The sequence below is a fragment of the Fusarium subglutinans genome, assembly GCF_013396075.1.
Source record: "Fusarium subglutinans strain NRRL 66333 chromosome Unknown NRRL66333_c0000018, whole genome shotgun sequence".
NCBI lineage: Eukaryota > Fungi > Ascomycota > Sordariomycetes > Hypocreales > Nectriaceae > Fusarium > Fusarium subglutinans.
In genome coordinates, this window is record NW_023502081.1 from 53407 (window position 1) to 71072 (window position 17666).

Sequence of the window (17666 nt, forward strand, 5' to 3'; positions counted from 1 at the left end):
CTCAAGTCTCAAGCTTTCTTGCTACTTAAGGTCTGTTAATACACAAACACAAGTCCTTCCCAGCACCCAACACAACCGAAAGCATCACGGTGACGGCAAAAGAGGCGGTAGCACATTGCTTCAATCCTATCTCATGAACTTCACTTGTAACGTCATATTTTTACATATCCATTCCCCAACATACACCTAATATACAAAAGTCCCTCTTCACTCTTACACCAAATGCCCCAAATCATCAAGGATGCATCCCTCCATGCTTTTTCTATAAGACCTCTTCCCAATCTGAAGTATGGTATTTTGCAACAGAGATCCCCTATCGTAAAAAAATTACAAGACATTAATTAGTGGAGATGTGCTTGCCACCTCACTCAGCGGCCATCCCCCTTTTCTAGGCCTTCTTCTCAGGTGGTGGTGGCCCGCCGCCAAACATGCCAGAGAACGAACCCATCATGCTGTTCATAGCTTCCTTCTGGGCCGCCTCCATCATGGCGGCTTCTTCCTTGAGCCATTTCTCGCCGTTCTCGCGGATCTGCTTCTCCAGCTCCATGTAGTTTCGCTGGCCGCGCTCGCGGGCAACGTCTTGGAGCATCTTGCCCTGCGCGAAGGCCTCGGCGGGGTTTTGCTCGCCTTCGGGAGAGACCATCATGCTCATGTTGCTGGGGTTGAGACCGAGGAGGTTGCCGAGGGCGCCGACTCCGGAGCCGTGCTTTTGCTTGTGGGCGAGTTGCTTGGCCTGGAACTCCTTGCGGGCGATCGCTTCACGACGGGCGAATTCCGTAGGGATGTGCTTGCCGTCGAAGGACTTGATGACCTTGCGGACATCATCGTACTGCATGGTGTGGATGTACTCGAGGAAGGGAATGAGGTTGACGAGCTCCTTGTCGTTTCGGTCGCCTTTCCAGGGGTCAAGGATGATGGCGTTCTCGGGTTGGTTGCGGACGTGCTTGGGGTTGCTGTCGATAATGATCACCTTCTTCAAATCACGGTTAAGGTAAGAAAGATCCTAAACTGTTAGCGCAAGAATATTGATGACTATTGAGGACGCTTACCTTGACGATCTCTCCATTCTCAAACTTAGTAGCCTCTCGGTAGAGGGGCCACAAGATTAATCGGAAAGGATCCAATTTCCTCATGATAGGCTCGCCAGTAGCAAACGGCACAGAGGTGAAAAGGACCAGCTCATAGTACTGACTAAGATACCGTATGAAGTAGTCGACACCAGGTCGCTTTGCGATTCTCCAGCCATGTTCACGGGACCACTCGCTGTGAACGAGAAGATCGTCCAAGCTCAGACAGAGAGTGTAAGGGCGCTCGAACGTAGGATCGGGATCGGGGAGGAGCTTCTCGAATGCAGGCTCTTGGTAGTAAGTAACGGACTCGGTCAAACGAGCCTTGGCACGCTTCCACCACAGACCAAGACCAGGGCCGTTGGGAATGTCAGAGTGACGCTCAGCTTCGATAGTGTCTTCCCAGTTCCGGCCCATGTATAGAACGCTCAGAGTACCACCGGCAGCAGCTGTAATAAGCATGAATCTTGTCCACCACTTGCGATTTCGCTCAGACGTAGAGACATATTCCGATCGTTCACGCCCACCACTAGATTCAGCCTCCTCCATCTCCTGCAGTTCCTTCTGTTCCTTCTTCTTATCACCTCCCATCTCCTCAAACAGCGTCGAAGGGATACCCTGTGTCAGATCGGGTAGCTTGTGGAAAGGTATTTGCTCCCCCTCCTTCGGAGCCTCGGTAGACTTCTCGCCAGCCTTGTCGACGTCATTCTCAGCAGGCTTCTCGACGTTTTCAGCATCCTTTTGCGCCTGGGGAGGATTCTGTTTCGAATCTTTGTTTTTTTGAGAGGAGGATTTCTTGGCGTATGTTCGGAGCCATGGCGAGGCAAATTGGGGAGCGACGGCGGGAAGAGCTCGGAGAGGAGATGCGACGGGCCGTGACAGACGAGCTGTCATCAAGCCCAAGCGCGAAGCCTGGGCTACTCTGGACAGCATAGCGAAGGGAGAGGAGCGGAACCGCTATAGTTGGAGGGGTTGTTTTGCGGTTTCGATGGTGGAGGATCCCAACTTCAATGGCCTGGGGTGTTGACGTGCAGCTTGACGAAGTTGGTCTGATACTCCGCCATAGAATGGCATGGCGTCGTCGGCCGTGGAAAAAAATCGCACGGTTCTACTCCAAAGTGGAGCTTCTCGAGGGAAGACACCGTGGATTAGCCGTGCTCAGTAGCACGGACTTTTTATAGGCCGATGGCGTCATATCCTTTTATCACTCACGTGAAATGGGGACATCAGCTCCGGTCGCCCTCCGATCATGAACCCCTCCATGAAATGGACTCCAGTAGAGACCCTTGTTCAGTGAATTGGCCTGCCAAGTTGATGATATTCTCTAATAAGAAGACGATATTAATAGTGCAAGCGTTTCTCTATTTCTCATCTCATTTCCACCGTCGCTTATGACATCGAGAGTCTTCTGACAATTTCTCTCTAGCAAAAGAATTTCTTATTCTGCAAAAGATATTCCTTTTTTTCGCCACGATCTAAGTAGTCCCCGATTATTCCGACTAGCTACCCGAGACTCCAATTTGACGCCGCCGTTCTCAAGTGCTTTCTCATCGATTGCTTCTACACGATGATACCCACCCTCATGACAAACCTCACTCCTCCAAACTAAACGAAACCTTCACGATTCGACAATTAGCCTCGGCCCTTTGTCATCTCCTCTAGTCCGACCTACCCACCTCGATTTTCGTTATCGTCGAAATTCTCCTCTTTGCCACTCAACACTCACAACCACTCACCATGGCCCGACGATCGAGCAAGAGCTCAGCGTCTCGCCCAGCGCTGAGCTCTCGTCCAGCTGGCTCAATACGTATCGTGATGCCCTCTACCAAAAGCGCACCTCCCACAGACCCTGCGCCCGTCGTCACAGAGGAAGATGTCAACAAGATCAACATCGCCGACCTGACTCTCGACGTCCCTCTTATTCCTCTCCGCCCCAAACGCCGAGTCCCAAAAACACCATTCCACTTTCTCTCACTGCCCGCCGAAGTGCGCATTTCGATATACACATACTTCTTCGATGATGTCGATAAGCTTTTAGATCTCGGTCCTCAGAATTACAAGCGCGTGCATAAGAAATTAGGTCTTATGCGCGTTTGTAGGCAGGTTCATGATGAGGCGACTTTCGCGTTTTATAGCACACGGACGTTTCGATTGTTTCCGACGTACCCTGGAAAATACTTCAAGAGCAAGAAGCCTCTCCTGGCGAGGTTGAAGCCGCAGCAGCGCAAGTGCGTTACGTCTCTTGAGTTGAGACTTGGACCTGGATGGAATGCGCCGCCGAGAGGATGGGTTGTTAACCCCGCGCTGGGGCTCTCTGACTGTGTTGACGTTGAGTGCTTGAACGTATTTGTGGAGTGTGACCCTAGCGACAACATCTTCCAGGGTTGGCGTCGCTCAGATGGATTCTACGAGGGCTTCAGCCGAAATCTCCTGACCGATGTCATAGAGGCCCTGCCATCTGTTCACGCAGTCCAGTTTGACGGCTGGACTAGCGTTAAGAAGTCCGGTGATATGATGCAGGGTCTCATGGGCGTCGTCAACGAAGCTGGTTTAGCCATTGAATGGGGCCCTGAGAGAGGATGGACTGACACCTCTGTTGATGAGGAAGAAGAGACTCAGAAAGTGGGCTATCCTGAAGGGTTCCCTCACCCCGGATATGAGGCTCATGGCTTACTGGCTTTGGCCTGAGTGAACGATTCTCACGATAGAGAGCTTTGGCTCGAATGAGATTTACGAAGCGGACTTTGATACTGGTATGCAGCAGATAACACATATACTCTTAGCTTTATTCATAAGATGAACACTATAGTAGCTCTTTTCATGCTATTTAAACTCGTGGTATCGTTCTCATCTATGCTTCTTGAATCCAAAACACTAACAAACTGTCTTACTGAGCACCAAGCATTCGCAGTGCATTGCGCAGCTCCTGAACCGCAGTGGGTACGTCCTCAAAGTTGAGTGCGGATATCGCCCACTTGGCGTGCTTCTGCGCCTGGTTGATATCTCGTTGATCTGTCGTGAAACCGGTAGTCTGGACAGGTGCTGGTGCTGGAGGCTGAGGAGGAGGGGCTTGACGAATCACAGGTGGGGGGGTTGAAGCAGCAGGATGAGGAGCACTCGGGGTCGTTGTCCAGGATGGGGGTGCTGAAGGGGTGAATGGTTCGGGCGGAGGAGGAGCAAATTGTGAGGGAAGCTTGGTGGGGATTTGAGGTGATGGCTGAGGAGGGATCTGTGTTGCAGGCTGTGCTGGGGACTCTGGCACAGGAGACACAACAGGCGGTAGACCAACGGGTGGTGGAGGAGGAGGACCGCCGGACAGCCCTGGCGTAGGGCTCTGACTCAAAGGCGAGGGCACAAATGGTTCAGGCGCCTGGGGCTGGTGTTCAGGTTGAGGAGGGAAATAACCCGGATCATCTGGAATTCTAGGCGGCGCATCCGTGAAGGTAGGAACACTAGGAGGTTCTCCAGCATCTGGCGCATCCTCGACCGAAGCACGGGGAGCTCCAGAAAGGAGCTGGACCTCAGGATCGGAGGGATCGAGAGCAACTTCGGGTTCAGGCTCAGGGGCATTGGGGTTCGTCTCGTTGGGATCTTTTCCTTCGCGAATAGCCTTCAGGATTCGCGCAGCGTTCCATTTGGCAAATTTGATCTTCTTGACGACTTCGGGGTCAGGCTCACCCCATTCGCGGGTGAGGTCGAAGAACGTCGCAGCAGCGTCGAATGTGTCGGCAGTTTGTCTACACCCGTCCGTTAGTCAAGCTTGTCTTTATAAGCTGGTAGAGACGACATACCTTGTCACCTTGTTAGCGCGCATTGTGCGCTCTGCTCTCTCAAACGTTTGTTGAGCGAATTGCTCAACGTAAGCCTGTCCCGCCGCGTTATCGACGATGGCATCATCATCAGCTCGTTCCGTCTTTGTAGCTTCAAGGCGCTCGATCAGTGTCTTTGTGAACTCAAAGGTATCGTCGTCGGTGGTGTGTAGGCTCTTTCCCACGATTTGGTTGACAGCATGGTATTCGCCTGTGAGCTATTATCAGCCAAGTTCTTGAGCAAGAGGATGTGATTGTTGCCTACACCAGTATGCGATGGCGGGCTTGATGCTCCTCAGCTGATTTGCGCGATTGATGAAGCGACTGACTTCAGGGATTTTGAGCGCAGCTGGAAGAGGTTCTGCCATGTTGGGGTTGTATCTTGTGGTATCCAAGTAAACTCAGAGTTGGAAGCGTAGAGGGTGAGGGTCGAGTCAAGATGGCGCAAATTAATGTCGACTCCAAGTCAAGCCAAGCCAAGTCAAGTTGTCTTGGAGATAACTACTGTGTATGGACCCCTCCTCTTCTGTCTGCCTAGCATTGACGTAAGGTTAGCGGCGCACAGCCACTGGTTCCCCGGATTCGATCAGCTCACGCCACTTGTGGCTCTAGCTCAAGCCGTCGAATCAGAGACCCTGGCTTCACTTCACTTTTTGGAGGTCTGTCACCGTGGCTTTTTCCTTTCCTTTTCCAGAAGATGCCACTTTGTTCTTGACGAGGACCAACAGGCAACTATAACTTGATCTTTGCAGTACCGAACACTGTAGAAGTGATTCTATCTCACCACAATTCTATTGAATACTGTCTGTCTCTTTTTGTTCTATTGCACTGGAGAGATTCTTCATCATGCCTAACCCCACCTCGCTCTTGGTGACCTTGACAGCTGCCCTTGCGGCTCTGCCAGAGGCTCAAGCTGCCATCTACACCAAGAACTCACCGGTTCTTCAGGTCAACGCTCGCAACTACGATAAGCTCATTGCCAAGTCCAACTACACCTCTGTAAGTCTTGTCTTTCTTTCATCTCGTCACTATTGACTATCGCCACTTACACATCATAGATCGTCGAGTTCTACGCCCCATGGTGCGGCCACTGTCAGAACCTCAAGCCCGCCTATGAAAAGGCCGCCAAGAATCTCGATGGCCTCGCTCAAGTCGCAGCTATTGACTGTGACGAAGAGTCCAACAAGCAGTTCTGTGGTGGTATGGGTGTCCAGGGCTTCCCAACCCTCAAGATCGTTCGTCCTGGAAAGAAGACTGGTAACCCTGTTGTTGAAGACTACCAGGGTCAACGAACTGCAGGCGCTATTCAAGAGGCTGTCATGAGCAAGATCAACAACCATGTCACGCGTGTGGGCGACAAGGATCTTGACTCTTTCCTCAAGGGTGATAAGCCCAAGGCTATCCTCTTCACTTCAAAGGGAACGACAAGCGCTTTGATCCGCAGCCTTGCCATTGACTTCCTTGATGTTATTTCGGTGGCCCAGATCCGTGATAAGGAGACAGCTGCGGTTAAGCAGTTTGGCATTGAGAAGTTCCCCGCTCTTGTCCTTATCCCTGGTGAAGGCAAGGATTCCATTGTCTACGACGGTGAGATGGTCAAGAAGGAGATGGTCAAGTTTCTCTCCCAGGCCGGAGAGCCTAATCCCGTTCACGCCACCGGCAACACCAAGAGCTCAAAGCCTAAGAAGGCCGAGTCTAAGAAGGCCGAGTCCAAGAGCGCTAAGAGCGCCAAGAAGAGCAAGGCCACTGAGGCTGCAAAGGAGGAGCCCGTTGAGTCACAGGAGTCTTCCACTGAGGCTGCTGAAGCAGTTCCCACAATCATTCCTATCTCTACTATCTCTAGTCTGGAGAAGCTCGCCGAGGAGTGTCTCGCTCCCAAGTCTCACACCTGTGTTCTTGTCTTCACTCCTGGTGAAGCTGGAGAAAAGGCTGTTGACTCACTTTCGCACCTCAACACCAAGTATGTCCACGGTGGCCGAAAGACATTCCCCATCATCGCTGTTCCCAGCGACAGCGACGCTGCCTCTACCCTTCCCAAGGCTCTTGGATTCAAGAACGAGGTCAACCTGATCGCTATCAACACCCGCCGCAACTGGTGGCGTCAATACGAAGGCGACTTTAGCCTCACTAGCGTTGAGAACTGGATTGATGCTATTCGCATGGGTGAAGGTGCTAAGAAGAAGATCCCCGAGGGTGTTATTGTCGAAAAGACCGAGGCTGCTGAGGAGAAGTCTACTCAAGCTACTGACCCCGAACCTGAGGTTGAGACTGACGGTCCTAAGGAAGCCAAGACTGAGGTTGAGACTGAGGCTGAGATTGAGTCTGAGACTCCAGCTGAAGCTGAGGCCGAGGCCAAGACCCCTGAGCCAGAAGCTGAACCAGTCGCTGAGTCTGAAGCTGAGCCTAAGACCAAGGAGGAGATCAAGCACGAGGAGCTGTAAAGGGAGTCCCTTGAATCTTACAATTAGTCTGTGACTATAACTTTGATAGCGAAGACATACCTGTCATATAGCAGATCAAACAGATAACTCCAAATATTTCTATGACCCAATGCACATGATATCTAATCATCCAAATCCATCCCCATAGCATCATTCTTCTCCACCGCACCCTCCTTCACCATCTCAGCACCCTTATCCTTAACAACCTGATCCAAGAACTGCTTCACCTGCTTGCACCCATCCACACCAACGACCAACATTCCCTCCAGTCTGCTAACTTGCACACGACTCTCGCATACGAGTACTGCAACCTGATCGTTATCACCCTGTGTCGCGACCGTCAAAAAGGGGAGTTCTTGCTCTTCTTGGTTGTTTAGATCGAGGAGCGGATCGGCTGTGTCGTCGCCTGCAGCATATGTTGATGTTGAGCCCGCTGTGCAGGCAGCAATGTAGTCTGTCATTGGGATACCAGCGTCGATGAGGGCGAGGGTCGTTGCGTTGAGAAGAGCAGCGAGGAGGGATCCGTCTTGCGATAGAACGTGAAGAGAGATTGTGATGGAAGAGTGAGGAAACAGGTGTGTATGTAAGTTGGAAGAAAAGGCATTCGCAATCGTCGTTTCAATCTCTTGTATGCGCCTAAACAGTTAGTCCCAAGCCTTCCACTGCCCAGCAAGAAACATACTTGTCATTGCGCCCTCTCTTCTTTCGATCCACACTCGAAAAGCCCGCTACCACGACATTGACGTTGATAGCTGCTGTGTCACGGGGAGCTTGTTGTCCACCACGCCTTTGAACCTGCTGCTCTGAAGGACCTGTCACGATGCACATGACTTTTGTATGGCCCATTTCAAGATATGATGAACCGTCAGCAGCATCCTGAGTTCGGATCTGCGCATGCAGACGACGGAGTTCGTTCCATCTTCTGCCGTCGACGCGCAGGAGCGCTAATGAGTATGTTGACGTATCGAGAGGCATCGTGCGGTAATGGACGGATAGTATCTATCGTTCCTTGAAGCTCTGCGCATCGCGGACTGGACTGAATTGATAGTGGGGGAAATTTTCAGGTGTGGCTGAACTGTGGCTTGACTCCCAGCTCTCGGATCATCCCAGCTGTCGGATTAATTGGCGACCAATGACGGGCCATCGGTTTTGGAAGAATTGATGACTGCATTTCCGACATCCATTCCCGGCTTTAAAGTACACACGCCCGAGATCAACACCAAGAACGGCACGGCTGAAGTGCCGGTGATGTAATTGTCGGCCGCCCTAAGTCCGGGCATTGTCCAATGACACTCGGATGTTTGCGACAGTTGAGTTTATTCCGCTTGCCATGATGCGGGGTGAGCTTTCCTTATCGGAGAACGGAGTTAGCCAATCGCCATTCGCCAATGACGGGAAATGCACTCTTAGCAAGATATGATGTATACCTAGTAGCTAGTGTAGACGTTCTTGGGGTTGTTCTATATAAGTTCTTGTATCTCCTCGTTGTGAATTCCATAACATTACAATCTCTTTGAACATTTAAACAGTCTCAATCCAAAGTCAATCCAACATCAATCATGTCTTCTCTTCCTCAGACTTACAAGGCTTGCGTCCTCGACAAAGCCAACGCATCATGGACTCTCAGCGACGTGCCCCTCAAACACCCCTCCAAAGGCCAAATCCTCGCCAAGGTTCTCGCCTGCGGCGTCTGCTTCTCCGACGTCGCCACTGGCGCCGGCCACATGGGCGATGTCTTCCCCCGTGTCCCAGGCCATGAGATCATCGGCGACGTGGTTGAGGTCGGCGAAGGCGTTGAGAACTTCAAGAACGGCGACCGTGTTGGTGGACCTTGGCACGGCGGTCATGACCGAACTTGCCGACAGTGCCAGCGCGCTCAATTCCAGATGTGCGACAACAAGGCGATCAATGGTGTCAGTCAGGACGGTGGGTTTGCCGAGTATGTACTCTTGAGAGCGGAGGCTGTTGTTCGTGTCCCGAAGGAGCTGGATCCTGCTGAGGCTGCTCCTCTTCTCTGCGCTGGTGTCACTGTCTTTAACGGCATCCGAAAGTTACATGTCGAGCAGGGCAATCTCGTTGCGATCCAAGGTCTTGGTGGTCTTGGCCATCTTGCCGTCCAATACGCCAATAAGATGGGCTATGAAGTCGCTGTCCTCTCATCAGGCGACGATAAGGCCGATTTTGCCAAGCAACTCGGCGCCCATCACTATATCAACACTAAGAAGAGCGACCCAGCTGAAGAACTCACCAAGCTTGGTGGTGCCGCCATCATCGTACAAACTGCACCCAACCCCAAGGCTGTGGCACCACTCGTCAATGGTCTCGCTGCTGAGGGCAAGTTACTTAGTCTTGCACCTGTTGGGCCAGCAGAGATCGATACAGTGTCGCTCGTCTTGAAGGGTGCTAGCATTGTTGGCTGGCCTAGTGGTCATGCCCTCGATAGCGAGGAGGCTCTTCGATTCTCCATGATTCATGGAGTGAAGTGTATGATCGAGAAGTATCCTTTGGAAAAGGTACAGGATGCGGTGGAGAGTCTTCAGGCTGGAAAGCCTCGATTCAGGAACGTCTTGGTTATGCAGTAGAGGTTTGGAACTGTTTTTGGTTGGTTATACAGTTGTAAAATGAGCGATGGTGTTGGCGGTTGTGGAGCAGCATGGGCGACGGCGAAGTTATAGTCTATACGATTGACATAGATGGAACACAATGTTGAGAGAAACTTGATCACAAGATGCAGTTGATTACCTCGCTCTGATGAAGTGCCATTCCAACAGCAGTCTCAAATACAAGCTGTAGAATAAACGTCTTGCTACTACATAGCATACTGCTACAGGGTAGTTAGCGACCTGAACACATTGTTACTTGACGGAAAACAAGTGAGGAGTGCCTCACTTAAGGAGGTTGAGCCTTTCGTGGGAGGTGAAAACTGACAGGCAAACGAAATAAAATGCCTGTAAATTGAAAGGCGATAGTATGGAAGATTCCTTTCTGTGTACAAAGCAATGTTGAGAGTTGGACCGTTTCATGATGGATCTTCAGCAAACTCTAGCCCCGCAGTTTGGCGCTTCCAAAGCTCAACATCTACAACATCCCTCATGAGACTTGTCCCCCTCCTCACCCGCTTCTTTCCTCTCGCCTCAAAGAGAAAACTCCAAAACATTCACACAATGTCCCGTAAACCGCCCCAGCCGCCTCCCTCATTCACAACAACACCCTCCGCCATCCTATCCCAGACATCCTCCCTCATTTCATCAACCACCGCCCTCGAAGATGCCCTCTCATCAACCCTCACGCCCTCAACCGCCACATTCTCAAGTCTTCTTACGCCCATGCTAAATGATGATCATGCGGTATCTAAACAAACCCTCATCATTCGTCTCTTCAGCTCTGTGTCAGAAGATAAAGACCTCCGCGATGCATCGCGTACAGCGGAGGAGATGCTTCTCAAAGCCAATTCTGAGGCACTTATGAGGAGAGATATAGCTGCTCTTGTGAAAGCAGTTTATGAGAAGCATCAGCGTGGGGAGGAGAAGCTGGGAGAGGAAGATGCGTATACTCTATTTAAGACGCATAGAGCTTACCAAAACACTGGAGCGGGCATCGATGATGAAGGTCTGAGGGAACAGTACAAAGCTGCTGTACAGGAACGAAATGAAGTTCTCGTTGCAGCGCGCAAGACAATTAGTGAATCCGACGAGGGCATCTTCTTCACGCGGGAACAACTCAACGGCGTACCAGCATCTATTCTCGACGCAATGAAGACAAACGACGACGGGCTCCTCAGAGCAACCTTCAAGAAAGGCCACATGATCTCAATCATGAAACACGCCACCAGCGCCCAAACACGCAAAGCATACAACATCGCCAAAGAGAGCCGTTTCCCCGAGAACGTGACCCGTCTTGAGCGTGCCGTGGAGCTACGCAATAGCACAGCGCGAATGCTAGGCTTCAAAACACACGCCGAGCTCAAGATGCAAGATAAAATGGCGAAAAGCGTCGAGAGCGTGATGGAGATGCTGAATAAATTGAGGACAGAGTTGAAGCCCCTTGCAGATGAAGAAATGAAGACGTTGTTTGAGATCAAGAAGGTTTACATCCGAGACAACGGCACTGATGAGGATGGAGAGGATGTAAAGAGGTTGAATGCATGGGACTGGGCGTTTTATGCGAGGATATTGGAGAAGGAGAGATATTCTGTTGATTCACTTCTTATCTCGGAGTATTTTGAGGTTAGCCATAGCTTGAAGGGCATGCTCAACATCTTTGAGGAGATCTTTGGGATGGTGTTTGTACCCACTGATGCGCCGGTTTGGCAGAAGGATGTGACCGTCTACGAAGCGTGGAATGCCGAGGATCAAGGTGGTGAGTTTCTTGGATATCTCTACCTTGACCTTTATGCACGAGAGGGGAAATACGCTGGTGCGCATAGCTCTCTCATCCAACCTGTAAGTCCACCCAGCATGACGGACAGAATTATTCCACTGACGTCTCAGGGCTTCGTAACATCAGACAACAAACGCCATTATCCCTCTTCATCACTAATAACATCCCTCCTCCACACGCCCTCCCAGCCAACTCTCCTCCTACACTCGGAGCTAAAGACAATGTTTCACGAGCTCGGCCACGCAATCCACAAGCTGGTAACACACACCAGCCACCAACACGGCTGCGCACGCGACTTTGTCGAAATCCCCAGCATTCTTCTCGAGAACTGGATATGGGTGCCCTCCGTGCTCCAACGCCTAGGAAAACACTACTCCTACCTATCCTCCGAGTACCTGACCTTCTGGAACGCTAAGAATGAGGGCGAGAGGCCGGGTGAGGTGCTACCGGAGAAGTTAGCGCTGGATATCGCGAAGACAAAACATGTTAATGGGGCGCATGCGATGCTGTATCAGGTGTTTTTGGCGCTGTTTGATCTGACGATTCATAACGCGGAGGAGGGGAGGGCGGTTGATACGACGAGGTTGTGGAATGAGAGTAAGACGGAGATCATGGGGTTGGGAAGGGCGGATAGTATTGGACAGGCGTCGTTTGCACATCCGTTTAGAGCGTATGATGCTGCATACTTTACTTATGCCCTGTAAGTGGTCACACGACGAGAGTCAAGGAGTGTTGCTAACGAGTCGCAGATCAAAGGTGTACGCGACTGATCTTTGGGTTAGCCACTTCAAAGCTGATCCACTGGACAAGGCGACTGGTCTACGATATCGCGAGCTTGTTCTTCAACCAGGAGGAAGTCAACCCGAACTTAAAAGCCTCAGCAACTTTCTCGGTCGCGAACCCAACGACAAAGCATACTACGGCGAAGTCACCAGCACACCGGGGACGAAATCTTCAGTATTGTAAATGTATTAAAGCAATAGTATCCAACGCTTATATGCAAAAGAGGGTATCATGGCAAGATCTATCGTATATCATACTCGCTCAGTGCACCAGTCTCATCCTAGGAAACGGCGCAGCCTCAACATCAACGACGACCAAACCCTTCTCGTCCAGTGATGCTCCAACATCCGTGATCGGCGTGATCCTTCTCGTGTGCGCAACTTCTTGTCGACTGACGCGGCCTTCGTCGCGAGGAATCCACAAGACGGGCTTTTGCATCCAAAGCTCAGGAGGCCAGTAGTTAGATAGCTTCTCGTCCCCAGAGTTGTCTGCGTCGGGGAGTTCTTCGAAGGGAATTAGTTTTCGCAAAGCGATGAAGTCTTCGTAGATCTCAGGGTGGAAGAATCGCTGGATGAAAGACGGTGGTTGATCCGGGTTCGACCTCTCGGCGGGGAGAATCCATTTGTCCAAGAACTTCTTAACTCCCGACTCTTGCACCTCCTTCATCAATTGCTCCTTGGTGCTTGACTTTATCCATTCAGTGGCCATCAACCTCAGACCACCTGCGCCCTCGACGGCCCTCGAGCTCTGTGGTCCCTCGTGTAGTTGATCGTCTTCGTCATCTGTCGGCGCGTCCTCGAATTCCTCTTCTCCAAAGTTCTGCTCCGTATCGAAGTAACTAGCAGCAGTTCCCCCATTAGCATCTCCCGACTCCGCGGCCGCTTGAAGCTTTGCTTCCGCTTCAGCTCTCTCCTGCTCCTGTATTTCTTCCTCCAATGCCAATGTTTGCGGGAGATTCTGCAGCAGAGGCGATATCGAGTCTCTCAAGGACATGTGCACGATGACAGTAAAGATCAAGAAGATGAGCATCAACACCATGGGCGGGAAGGCGAGATTTATGGCAAAGAGACCAATCATGCATATTTCGGCCAAGTAAAGTCCTGTGATGAGCTGCATGAGGGCGGTGGGATAAAACAAGCCCATGCTATCCATTTCCGAGTCGAAGACGTAAAGAATGTTGTATCGGTAGATGAGGCGCGTAAAGGCCATTCCGGCGCATGCGAAGACGAGGATCAACGGAGCGATAACTGTGTAAGAGAAGGCTAGGAATGTTAGCATGGAAGGGGATGATTGGCTGTACGACTTACCAATGCACGCCATGTTTGTGTAGATGGGAAAGACGCCACCCCAGCGAGGAGGGCGAAGGTTGTACCAAACATTGAAGCGAGTCCTGGGATTCTGTACCACTCTACCAAATGCGTGATGTCTGATTAGCTCGAAGATGTGTAGGAGACCGGTAGCTCCAATGGCCAGACACTGGACAAGAATGTACGAAAGGTAGAAGTTTGACGCCTTGGGAAGGTTTGTGGCGAGGAGACTGGGTGTCGACATTGGTTGCTGAATAATTTGCATTGTCGTGGCAGAAGCGGCCGATGTCAATGTCGTGATCAAAAAGACTTGTACCACTTGGAAAGCAAAGTAGACCTTTTGGGTGAACAATTCGACCAGTACCAAAGAGGGAATCCCTGCTTGGACGCCACAGACTAGGAGAGTTAGTAGTTGCAGCAAGGGACCGGCAATGTGAGACTTACATCGGAGCATTGCCGGGACAAGCGACATCCAGAACGACAGAGCGATGGCAGGGATGAAACCTTGGAGGAAGCCAAGGATAGGACTGGGCAATAGATTGATCCATTTGAGAAATACGATGCTACTCAAGAACTTGATGTTGGACACGATGCCGATCATGGCAGATGGAATGGACCAAAAGATAATTGCGACAGCGATGAGGCCCATGATAAGCAAACGCCGAATGATGCGCTCCCACCAGCGCATGCGGAGGGCACTCCAGACCACCTCATTTGGTCGAACACCCAAAAGACGAGGAGCGAGCTGAAGAGGACGATGATGAGCAACGACTTGGTGAGCAGCTTGAGCAGCTTCCTGTGTGTCGAACTCGATGAACGCAGCAGGGAGTGTCTGTCCATCACCACGGCGAACCTGGCGCCTGAGCTTGAAGATCTCGAGGTTCAATTCCTTCAGTTTCATGCGACACCATCGAATAGTGTCCACTCGCCGAAAGAAATTGTGCAGTGGACGGTGGTGGGGCCTGGCTGTCACGGAGAGCCATTGAGCGGCGACGGATCCTCGTACATCGGGGAGATCTGGGTTAAGGCCGTAGGGATGGACGTATTCGGGGTCTTCTGCGGACTTTTCGAGAATATCATGGGCGTTGCTGGTTCGAGTTCTTTCGGCTACCTCAGGCGTAAGCTTACGCTCCCGAATTCCTCCCTGCTCGCTCTCTTGTACATGAGTGTCTGATGTCTCGACACGTCGCGGGGAGCTCATTCGGGGCTCCTCGCTGCTGGTTTCAGTCCTCCACGAAGAACTCGAATCTCCAGAAGATGGTCCAGCGTATGGTTCGGTAGAGGATGTAGTTGATGGTGGATTCTTGCCGATTTGCTTTTTTCGAGCCATGTTTGCCTTTTTGATGAGTGCAATCTCTGCCTGTTCCAGGCGCATTGCGGTTTGTTCTCGTTCCTCCACCAGTTTGACGAGAGCCTTGGCGGTGCGTGGGATCCAGACTCGCTTTACAGAGTCGCCATAGAGTTTCCGCAACCGAGCTTCGTCGAGGTATCGCTCAGGGATAGAAGTGAGGAGTACTGTCCTGGATGATAGCCGCTTGGCATAGTGAGGAGACGAGAGATAAGCTTGACGAATACCGACATAGTAGAAGCACTCTCGAATGACGGTGAAGAGAATAAAGCCTGATCGATTAGCGGTGCCATTGGGCCACGTCGTCTGGGTACTTACCAAAGAACAAGTAGGCAACAACAACATGGGCAAACATGCGCTTTTTGTTCTCAATCATACCAATTGTCAACATGTCCAATTGGGTGAGCTTCTTGCCTCCCGTAATGTGGACAGGAAAGAGAATTGGCCAAGCAATCAACATGCCGACAAGGAACGTGTTTCGCAAGACCTTGAGGTACCGCAAAAAGAAGAAGCCGTCGAGAGAGCCATGATTAAGCACAAAAGTATCTGGTGTTTTGAAGAATGGCTTGATCCAGTTGAACCAGCCATTGGGAAGTGGCGGTATGGGCGTGCTACAAAGGCTGTCAGCAATGATCGAGAGGGAGCGAGCTGAAAGATTTGCTGCTTACTGAGGGGAACGCAAGCTGGGTATCGACCGAGGCGAGTAGACACGATGGCATTTCACGCGAAAAAACGAAAAGAACAAGATGCAAACCACGCAGTAAATGACGACAGGAATAAATGTTCCACCAAGAGATTGAAGCGATGCCGATTTTGAACCATTGTCGGAGCTGAGAGTACCGCCACTGGAACCCTCTCGCGTAGAACCAACCCGAGAGTCATCGCCCTCCTAAAAGTAGACAGATGATGATCAGCCACGTTGAAGGGGAAAATAAAGTTAGAGTTGACGAGAAAGTTTAACTTACGACTGGTAACTCAAACGCTGCTCTCGCGATGAGAGAATGCCAATTGGGGGCCATGTTGGACGAATGGAGAGAGAGAATGGAGGAGAGTCAGGCTCAGATTAGCTTCGAGATAACGATGAGAGTGCGTCGCCGCATCGTTCGTTACCTCGCAACGAAGCTTGTGAGTGTCGAGACCACAGACATGGATGGACGGATGAATATATCGTTTCTGGAGGAAGATCTACCAAGAGGCGGAGATAGATGATCGAGATGAAGTCGTCGAGGTGACGTTGAAAGTGGGATGTTTCTCTTGTGTCTGTGTCTGTGCCCGTTGTCCTTCGGCGATGAATTGAACAAAAAGTGGGTGGGCTACCTCTGGAAAGACGGCATTGGAAAGAGGAGGCGGCGACGGGACGGGACAGAACAGGACAGGGAGGTCTTGTAGCGATCATTGCGGCACAGTAAGCCCGGGCAATCTTTTTAGGGGACTGCCTAGGTACCTGTACCTGTCAACGGCCTGGGGCTTCCAGTGGAGGTATGGATACTCGAATTTCCTATCCTGTCCTCCTACATCGGCTATCAATCATTTATCGCATCGGGTTCTTGGCGAATTAGCCGATGGTGGCTTTTCCTTTGTCTCTGTAATTGTCTCAACTGAAGAAATTCACGATACAGAGGAAGGGGGGATTTTGAGATTTCGCTGTAAGGGTCTTGGTGCATCCATCTTGCAACGAGAGCCAATCAATGCGTTATCGAGAGCCCAGCCAAGGACAGGGGGTCTGGGTCTAGACCACAGGTTTACGAAATCCCCACGTATTGCAGATCCAAATATCACAAACCCTTGTTTTCAGCTCGGATATTCAGATGACTTTATGGGTCATGGAATAGGCATAGACAGTGACGTTATACAGGTATGCATTCTGCTATAACCAAGGATCGTGGTGGTGGTGGTGGTGGTGGCTCCTCGGTTACAACGAATCGTGGTGATCGACTCAGAGATTTTCACTCGGATATCCCCGTTTAGGGGGTTCCGCTTATTCGGCCTGTATTTCCGCGGACACTCTCACGTCTTGATCCCTGTTGGTTGAGACATAAAGTTTAACCTCAACGTCGGGTCTTCCGAACTGACGACGGTTTTGACTACGTATGCCACGAATGACATCGGAGGAAAATACCTGATAGGTATAGTTGATCTGTCACTCTGATATGTTATTACCGGTGAACCATGCAGAAAAGACCTTCCTAGTCCTGTTTAGATCTAATGCTAAGGGCACAACGGTTATGTCGGGGAGCTTGGGGTTAGAAAATGCCGTGTCAACTGAACCATCCTGTTTTCAAAGACAGAGTTTTTGATGCATGTCCACAACTAACAACTGTGACACAAGGATCATTCCTTGAAACTTGCAGAACCTAAGCGAGGCATCTTGCAGCCTCAACTGCGAGATCAACCAACCAATTGCGTGCCCAAATCGCATTACTGACTACTCACCAGGCTCGGCAATACGGGTCAACCGAGTCTTGGAGGCCACTACCGGCCAAAACAAGTCCTCAGTAACGCTACCTCCTTTTCACATGCAGTATCAGCAA

The 17666-nt window shown here is 51.0% G+C and overlaps 8 protein-coding genes across 8 annotated transcripts; 4 read left to right on the top strand and 4 right to left on the bottom strand.

The window, feature by feature from the left end:
• Nucleotides 1-388: 388 nt before the first annotated feature.
• On the bottom strand, nucleotides 389-2000 carry FSUBG_2023 (mitochondrial import inner membrane translocase subunit TIM50; the record flags this gene model as incomplete). The annotated part of the gene is made up of 2 exons (XM_036679753.1): nucleotides 389-1003; nucleotides 1050-2000. The coding sequence occupies 2 exons, from the start codon at nucleotides 1998-2000 to the stop codon at nucleotides 389-391; spliced, it is 1566 nt and encodes a 521-aa protein (XP_036542299.1).
• An 804-nt stretch (nucleotides 2001-2804) lies between these two features.
• Nucleotides 2805-3755, top strand: FSUBG_2024 (uncharacterized protein; the record flags this gene model as incomplete). Its single annotated transcript, XM_036679754.1, has 1 exon — nucleotides 2805-3755. One exon carries the CDS (start codon nucleotides 2805-2807, stop codon nucleotides 3753-3755), a length of 951 nt encoding a protein of 316 aa, XP_036542300.1.
• A 199-nt stretch (nucleotides 3756-3954) lies between these two features.
• On the bottom strand, nucleotides 3955-5244 carry FSUBG_2025 (vacuolar sorting-associated VTA1 like; the record flags this gene model as incomplete). Its single annotated transcript, XM_036679755.1, has 3 exons — nucleotides 3955-4804; nucleotides 4859-5087; nucleotides 5142-5244. 3 exons carry the CDS (start codon nucleotides 5242-5244, stop codon nucleotides 3955-3957), a joined length of 1182 nt encoding a protein of 393 aa, XP_036542301.1.
• A 478-nt stretch (nucleotides 5245-5722) lies between these two features.
• Nucleotides 5723-7317, top strand: FSUBG_2026 (disulfide-isomerase; the record flags this gene model as incomplete). The annotated part of the gene is made up of 2 exons (XM_036679756.1): nucleotides 5723-5875; nucleotides 5935-7317. 2 exons carry the CDS (start codon nucleotides 5723-5725, stop codon nucleotides 7315-7317), a joined length of 1536 nt encoding a protein of 511 aa, XP_036542302.1.
• A 122-nt stretch (nucleotides 7318-7439) lies between these two features.
• FSUBG_2027 (exosome complex exonuclease rrp41) lies at nucleotides 7440-8292 on the bottom strand (the record flags this gene model as incomplete). Its single annotated transcript, XM_036679757.1, has 2 exons — nucleotides 7440-7953; nucleotides 8000-8292. The coding sequence occupies 2 exons, from the start codon at nucleotides 8290-8292 to the stop codon at nucleotides 7440-7442; spliced, it is 807 nt and encodes a 268-aa protein (XP_036542303.1).
• Nucleotides 8293-8876: 584 nt separating this feature from the next.
• FSUBG_2028 (alcohol dehydrogenase) lies at nucleotides 8877-9899 on the top strand (the record flags this gene model as incomplete). The annotated part of the gene is made up of 1 exon (XM_036679758.1): nucleotides 8877-9899. The coding sequence occupies one exon, from the start codon at nucleotides 8877-8879 to the stop codon at nucleotides 9897-9899; it is 1023 nt and encodes a 340-aa protein (XP_036542304.1).
• A 582-nt stretch (nucleotides 9900-10481) lies between these two features.
• FSUBG_2029 (uncharacterized protein) lies at nucleotides 10482-12663 on the top strand (the record flags this gene model as incomplete). The annotated part of the gene is made up of 3 exons (XM_036679759.1): nucleotides 10482-11759; nucleotides 11808-12397; nucleotides 12447-12663. 3 exons carry the CDS (start codon nucleotides 10482-10484, stop codon nucleotides 12661-12663), a joined length of 2085 nt encoding a protein of 694 aa, XP_036542305.1.
• A 78-nt stretch (nucleotides 12664-12741) lies between these two features.
• Nucleotides 12742-16154, bottom strand: FSUBG_2030 (uncharacterized protein; the record flags this gene model as incomplete). The annotated part of the gene is made up of 6 exons (XM_036679761.1): nucleotides 12742-13742; nucleotides 13788-14183; nucleotides 14232-15407; nucleotides 15454-15746; nucleotides 15804-16024; nucleotides 16101-16154. The coding sequence occupies 6 exons, from the start codon at nucleotides 16152-16154 to the stop codon at nucleotides 12742-12744; spliced, it is 3141 nt and encodes a 1046-aa protein (XP_036542306.1).
• Nucleotides 16155-17666: the final 1512 nt, after the last annotated feature.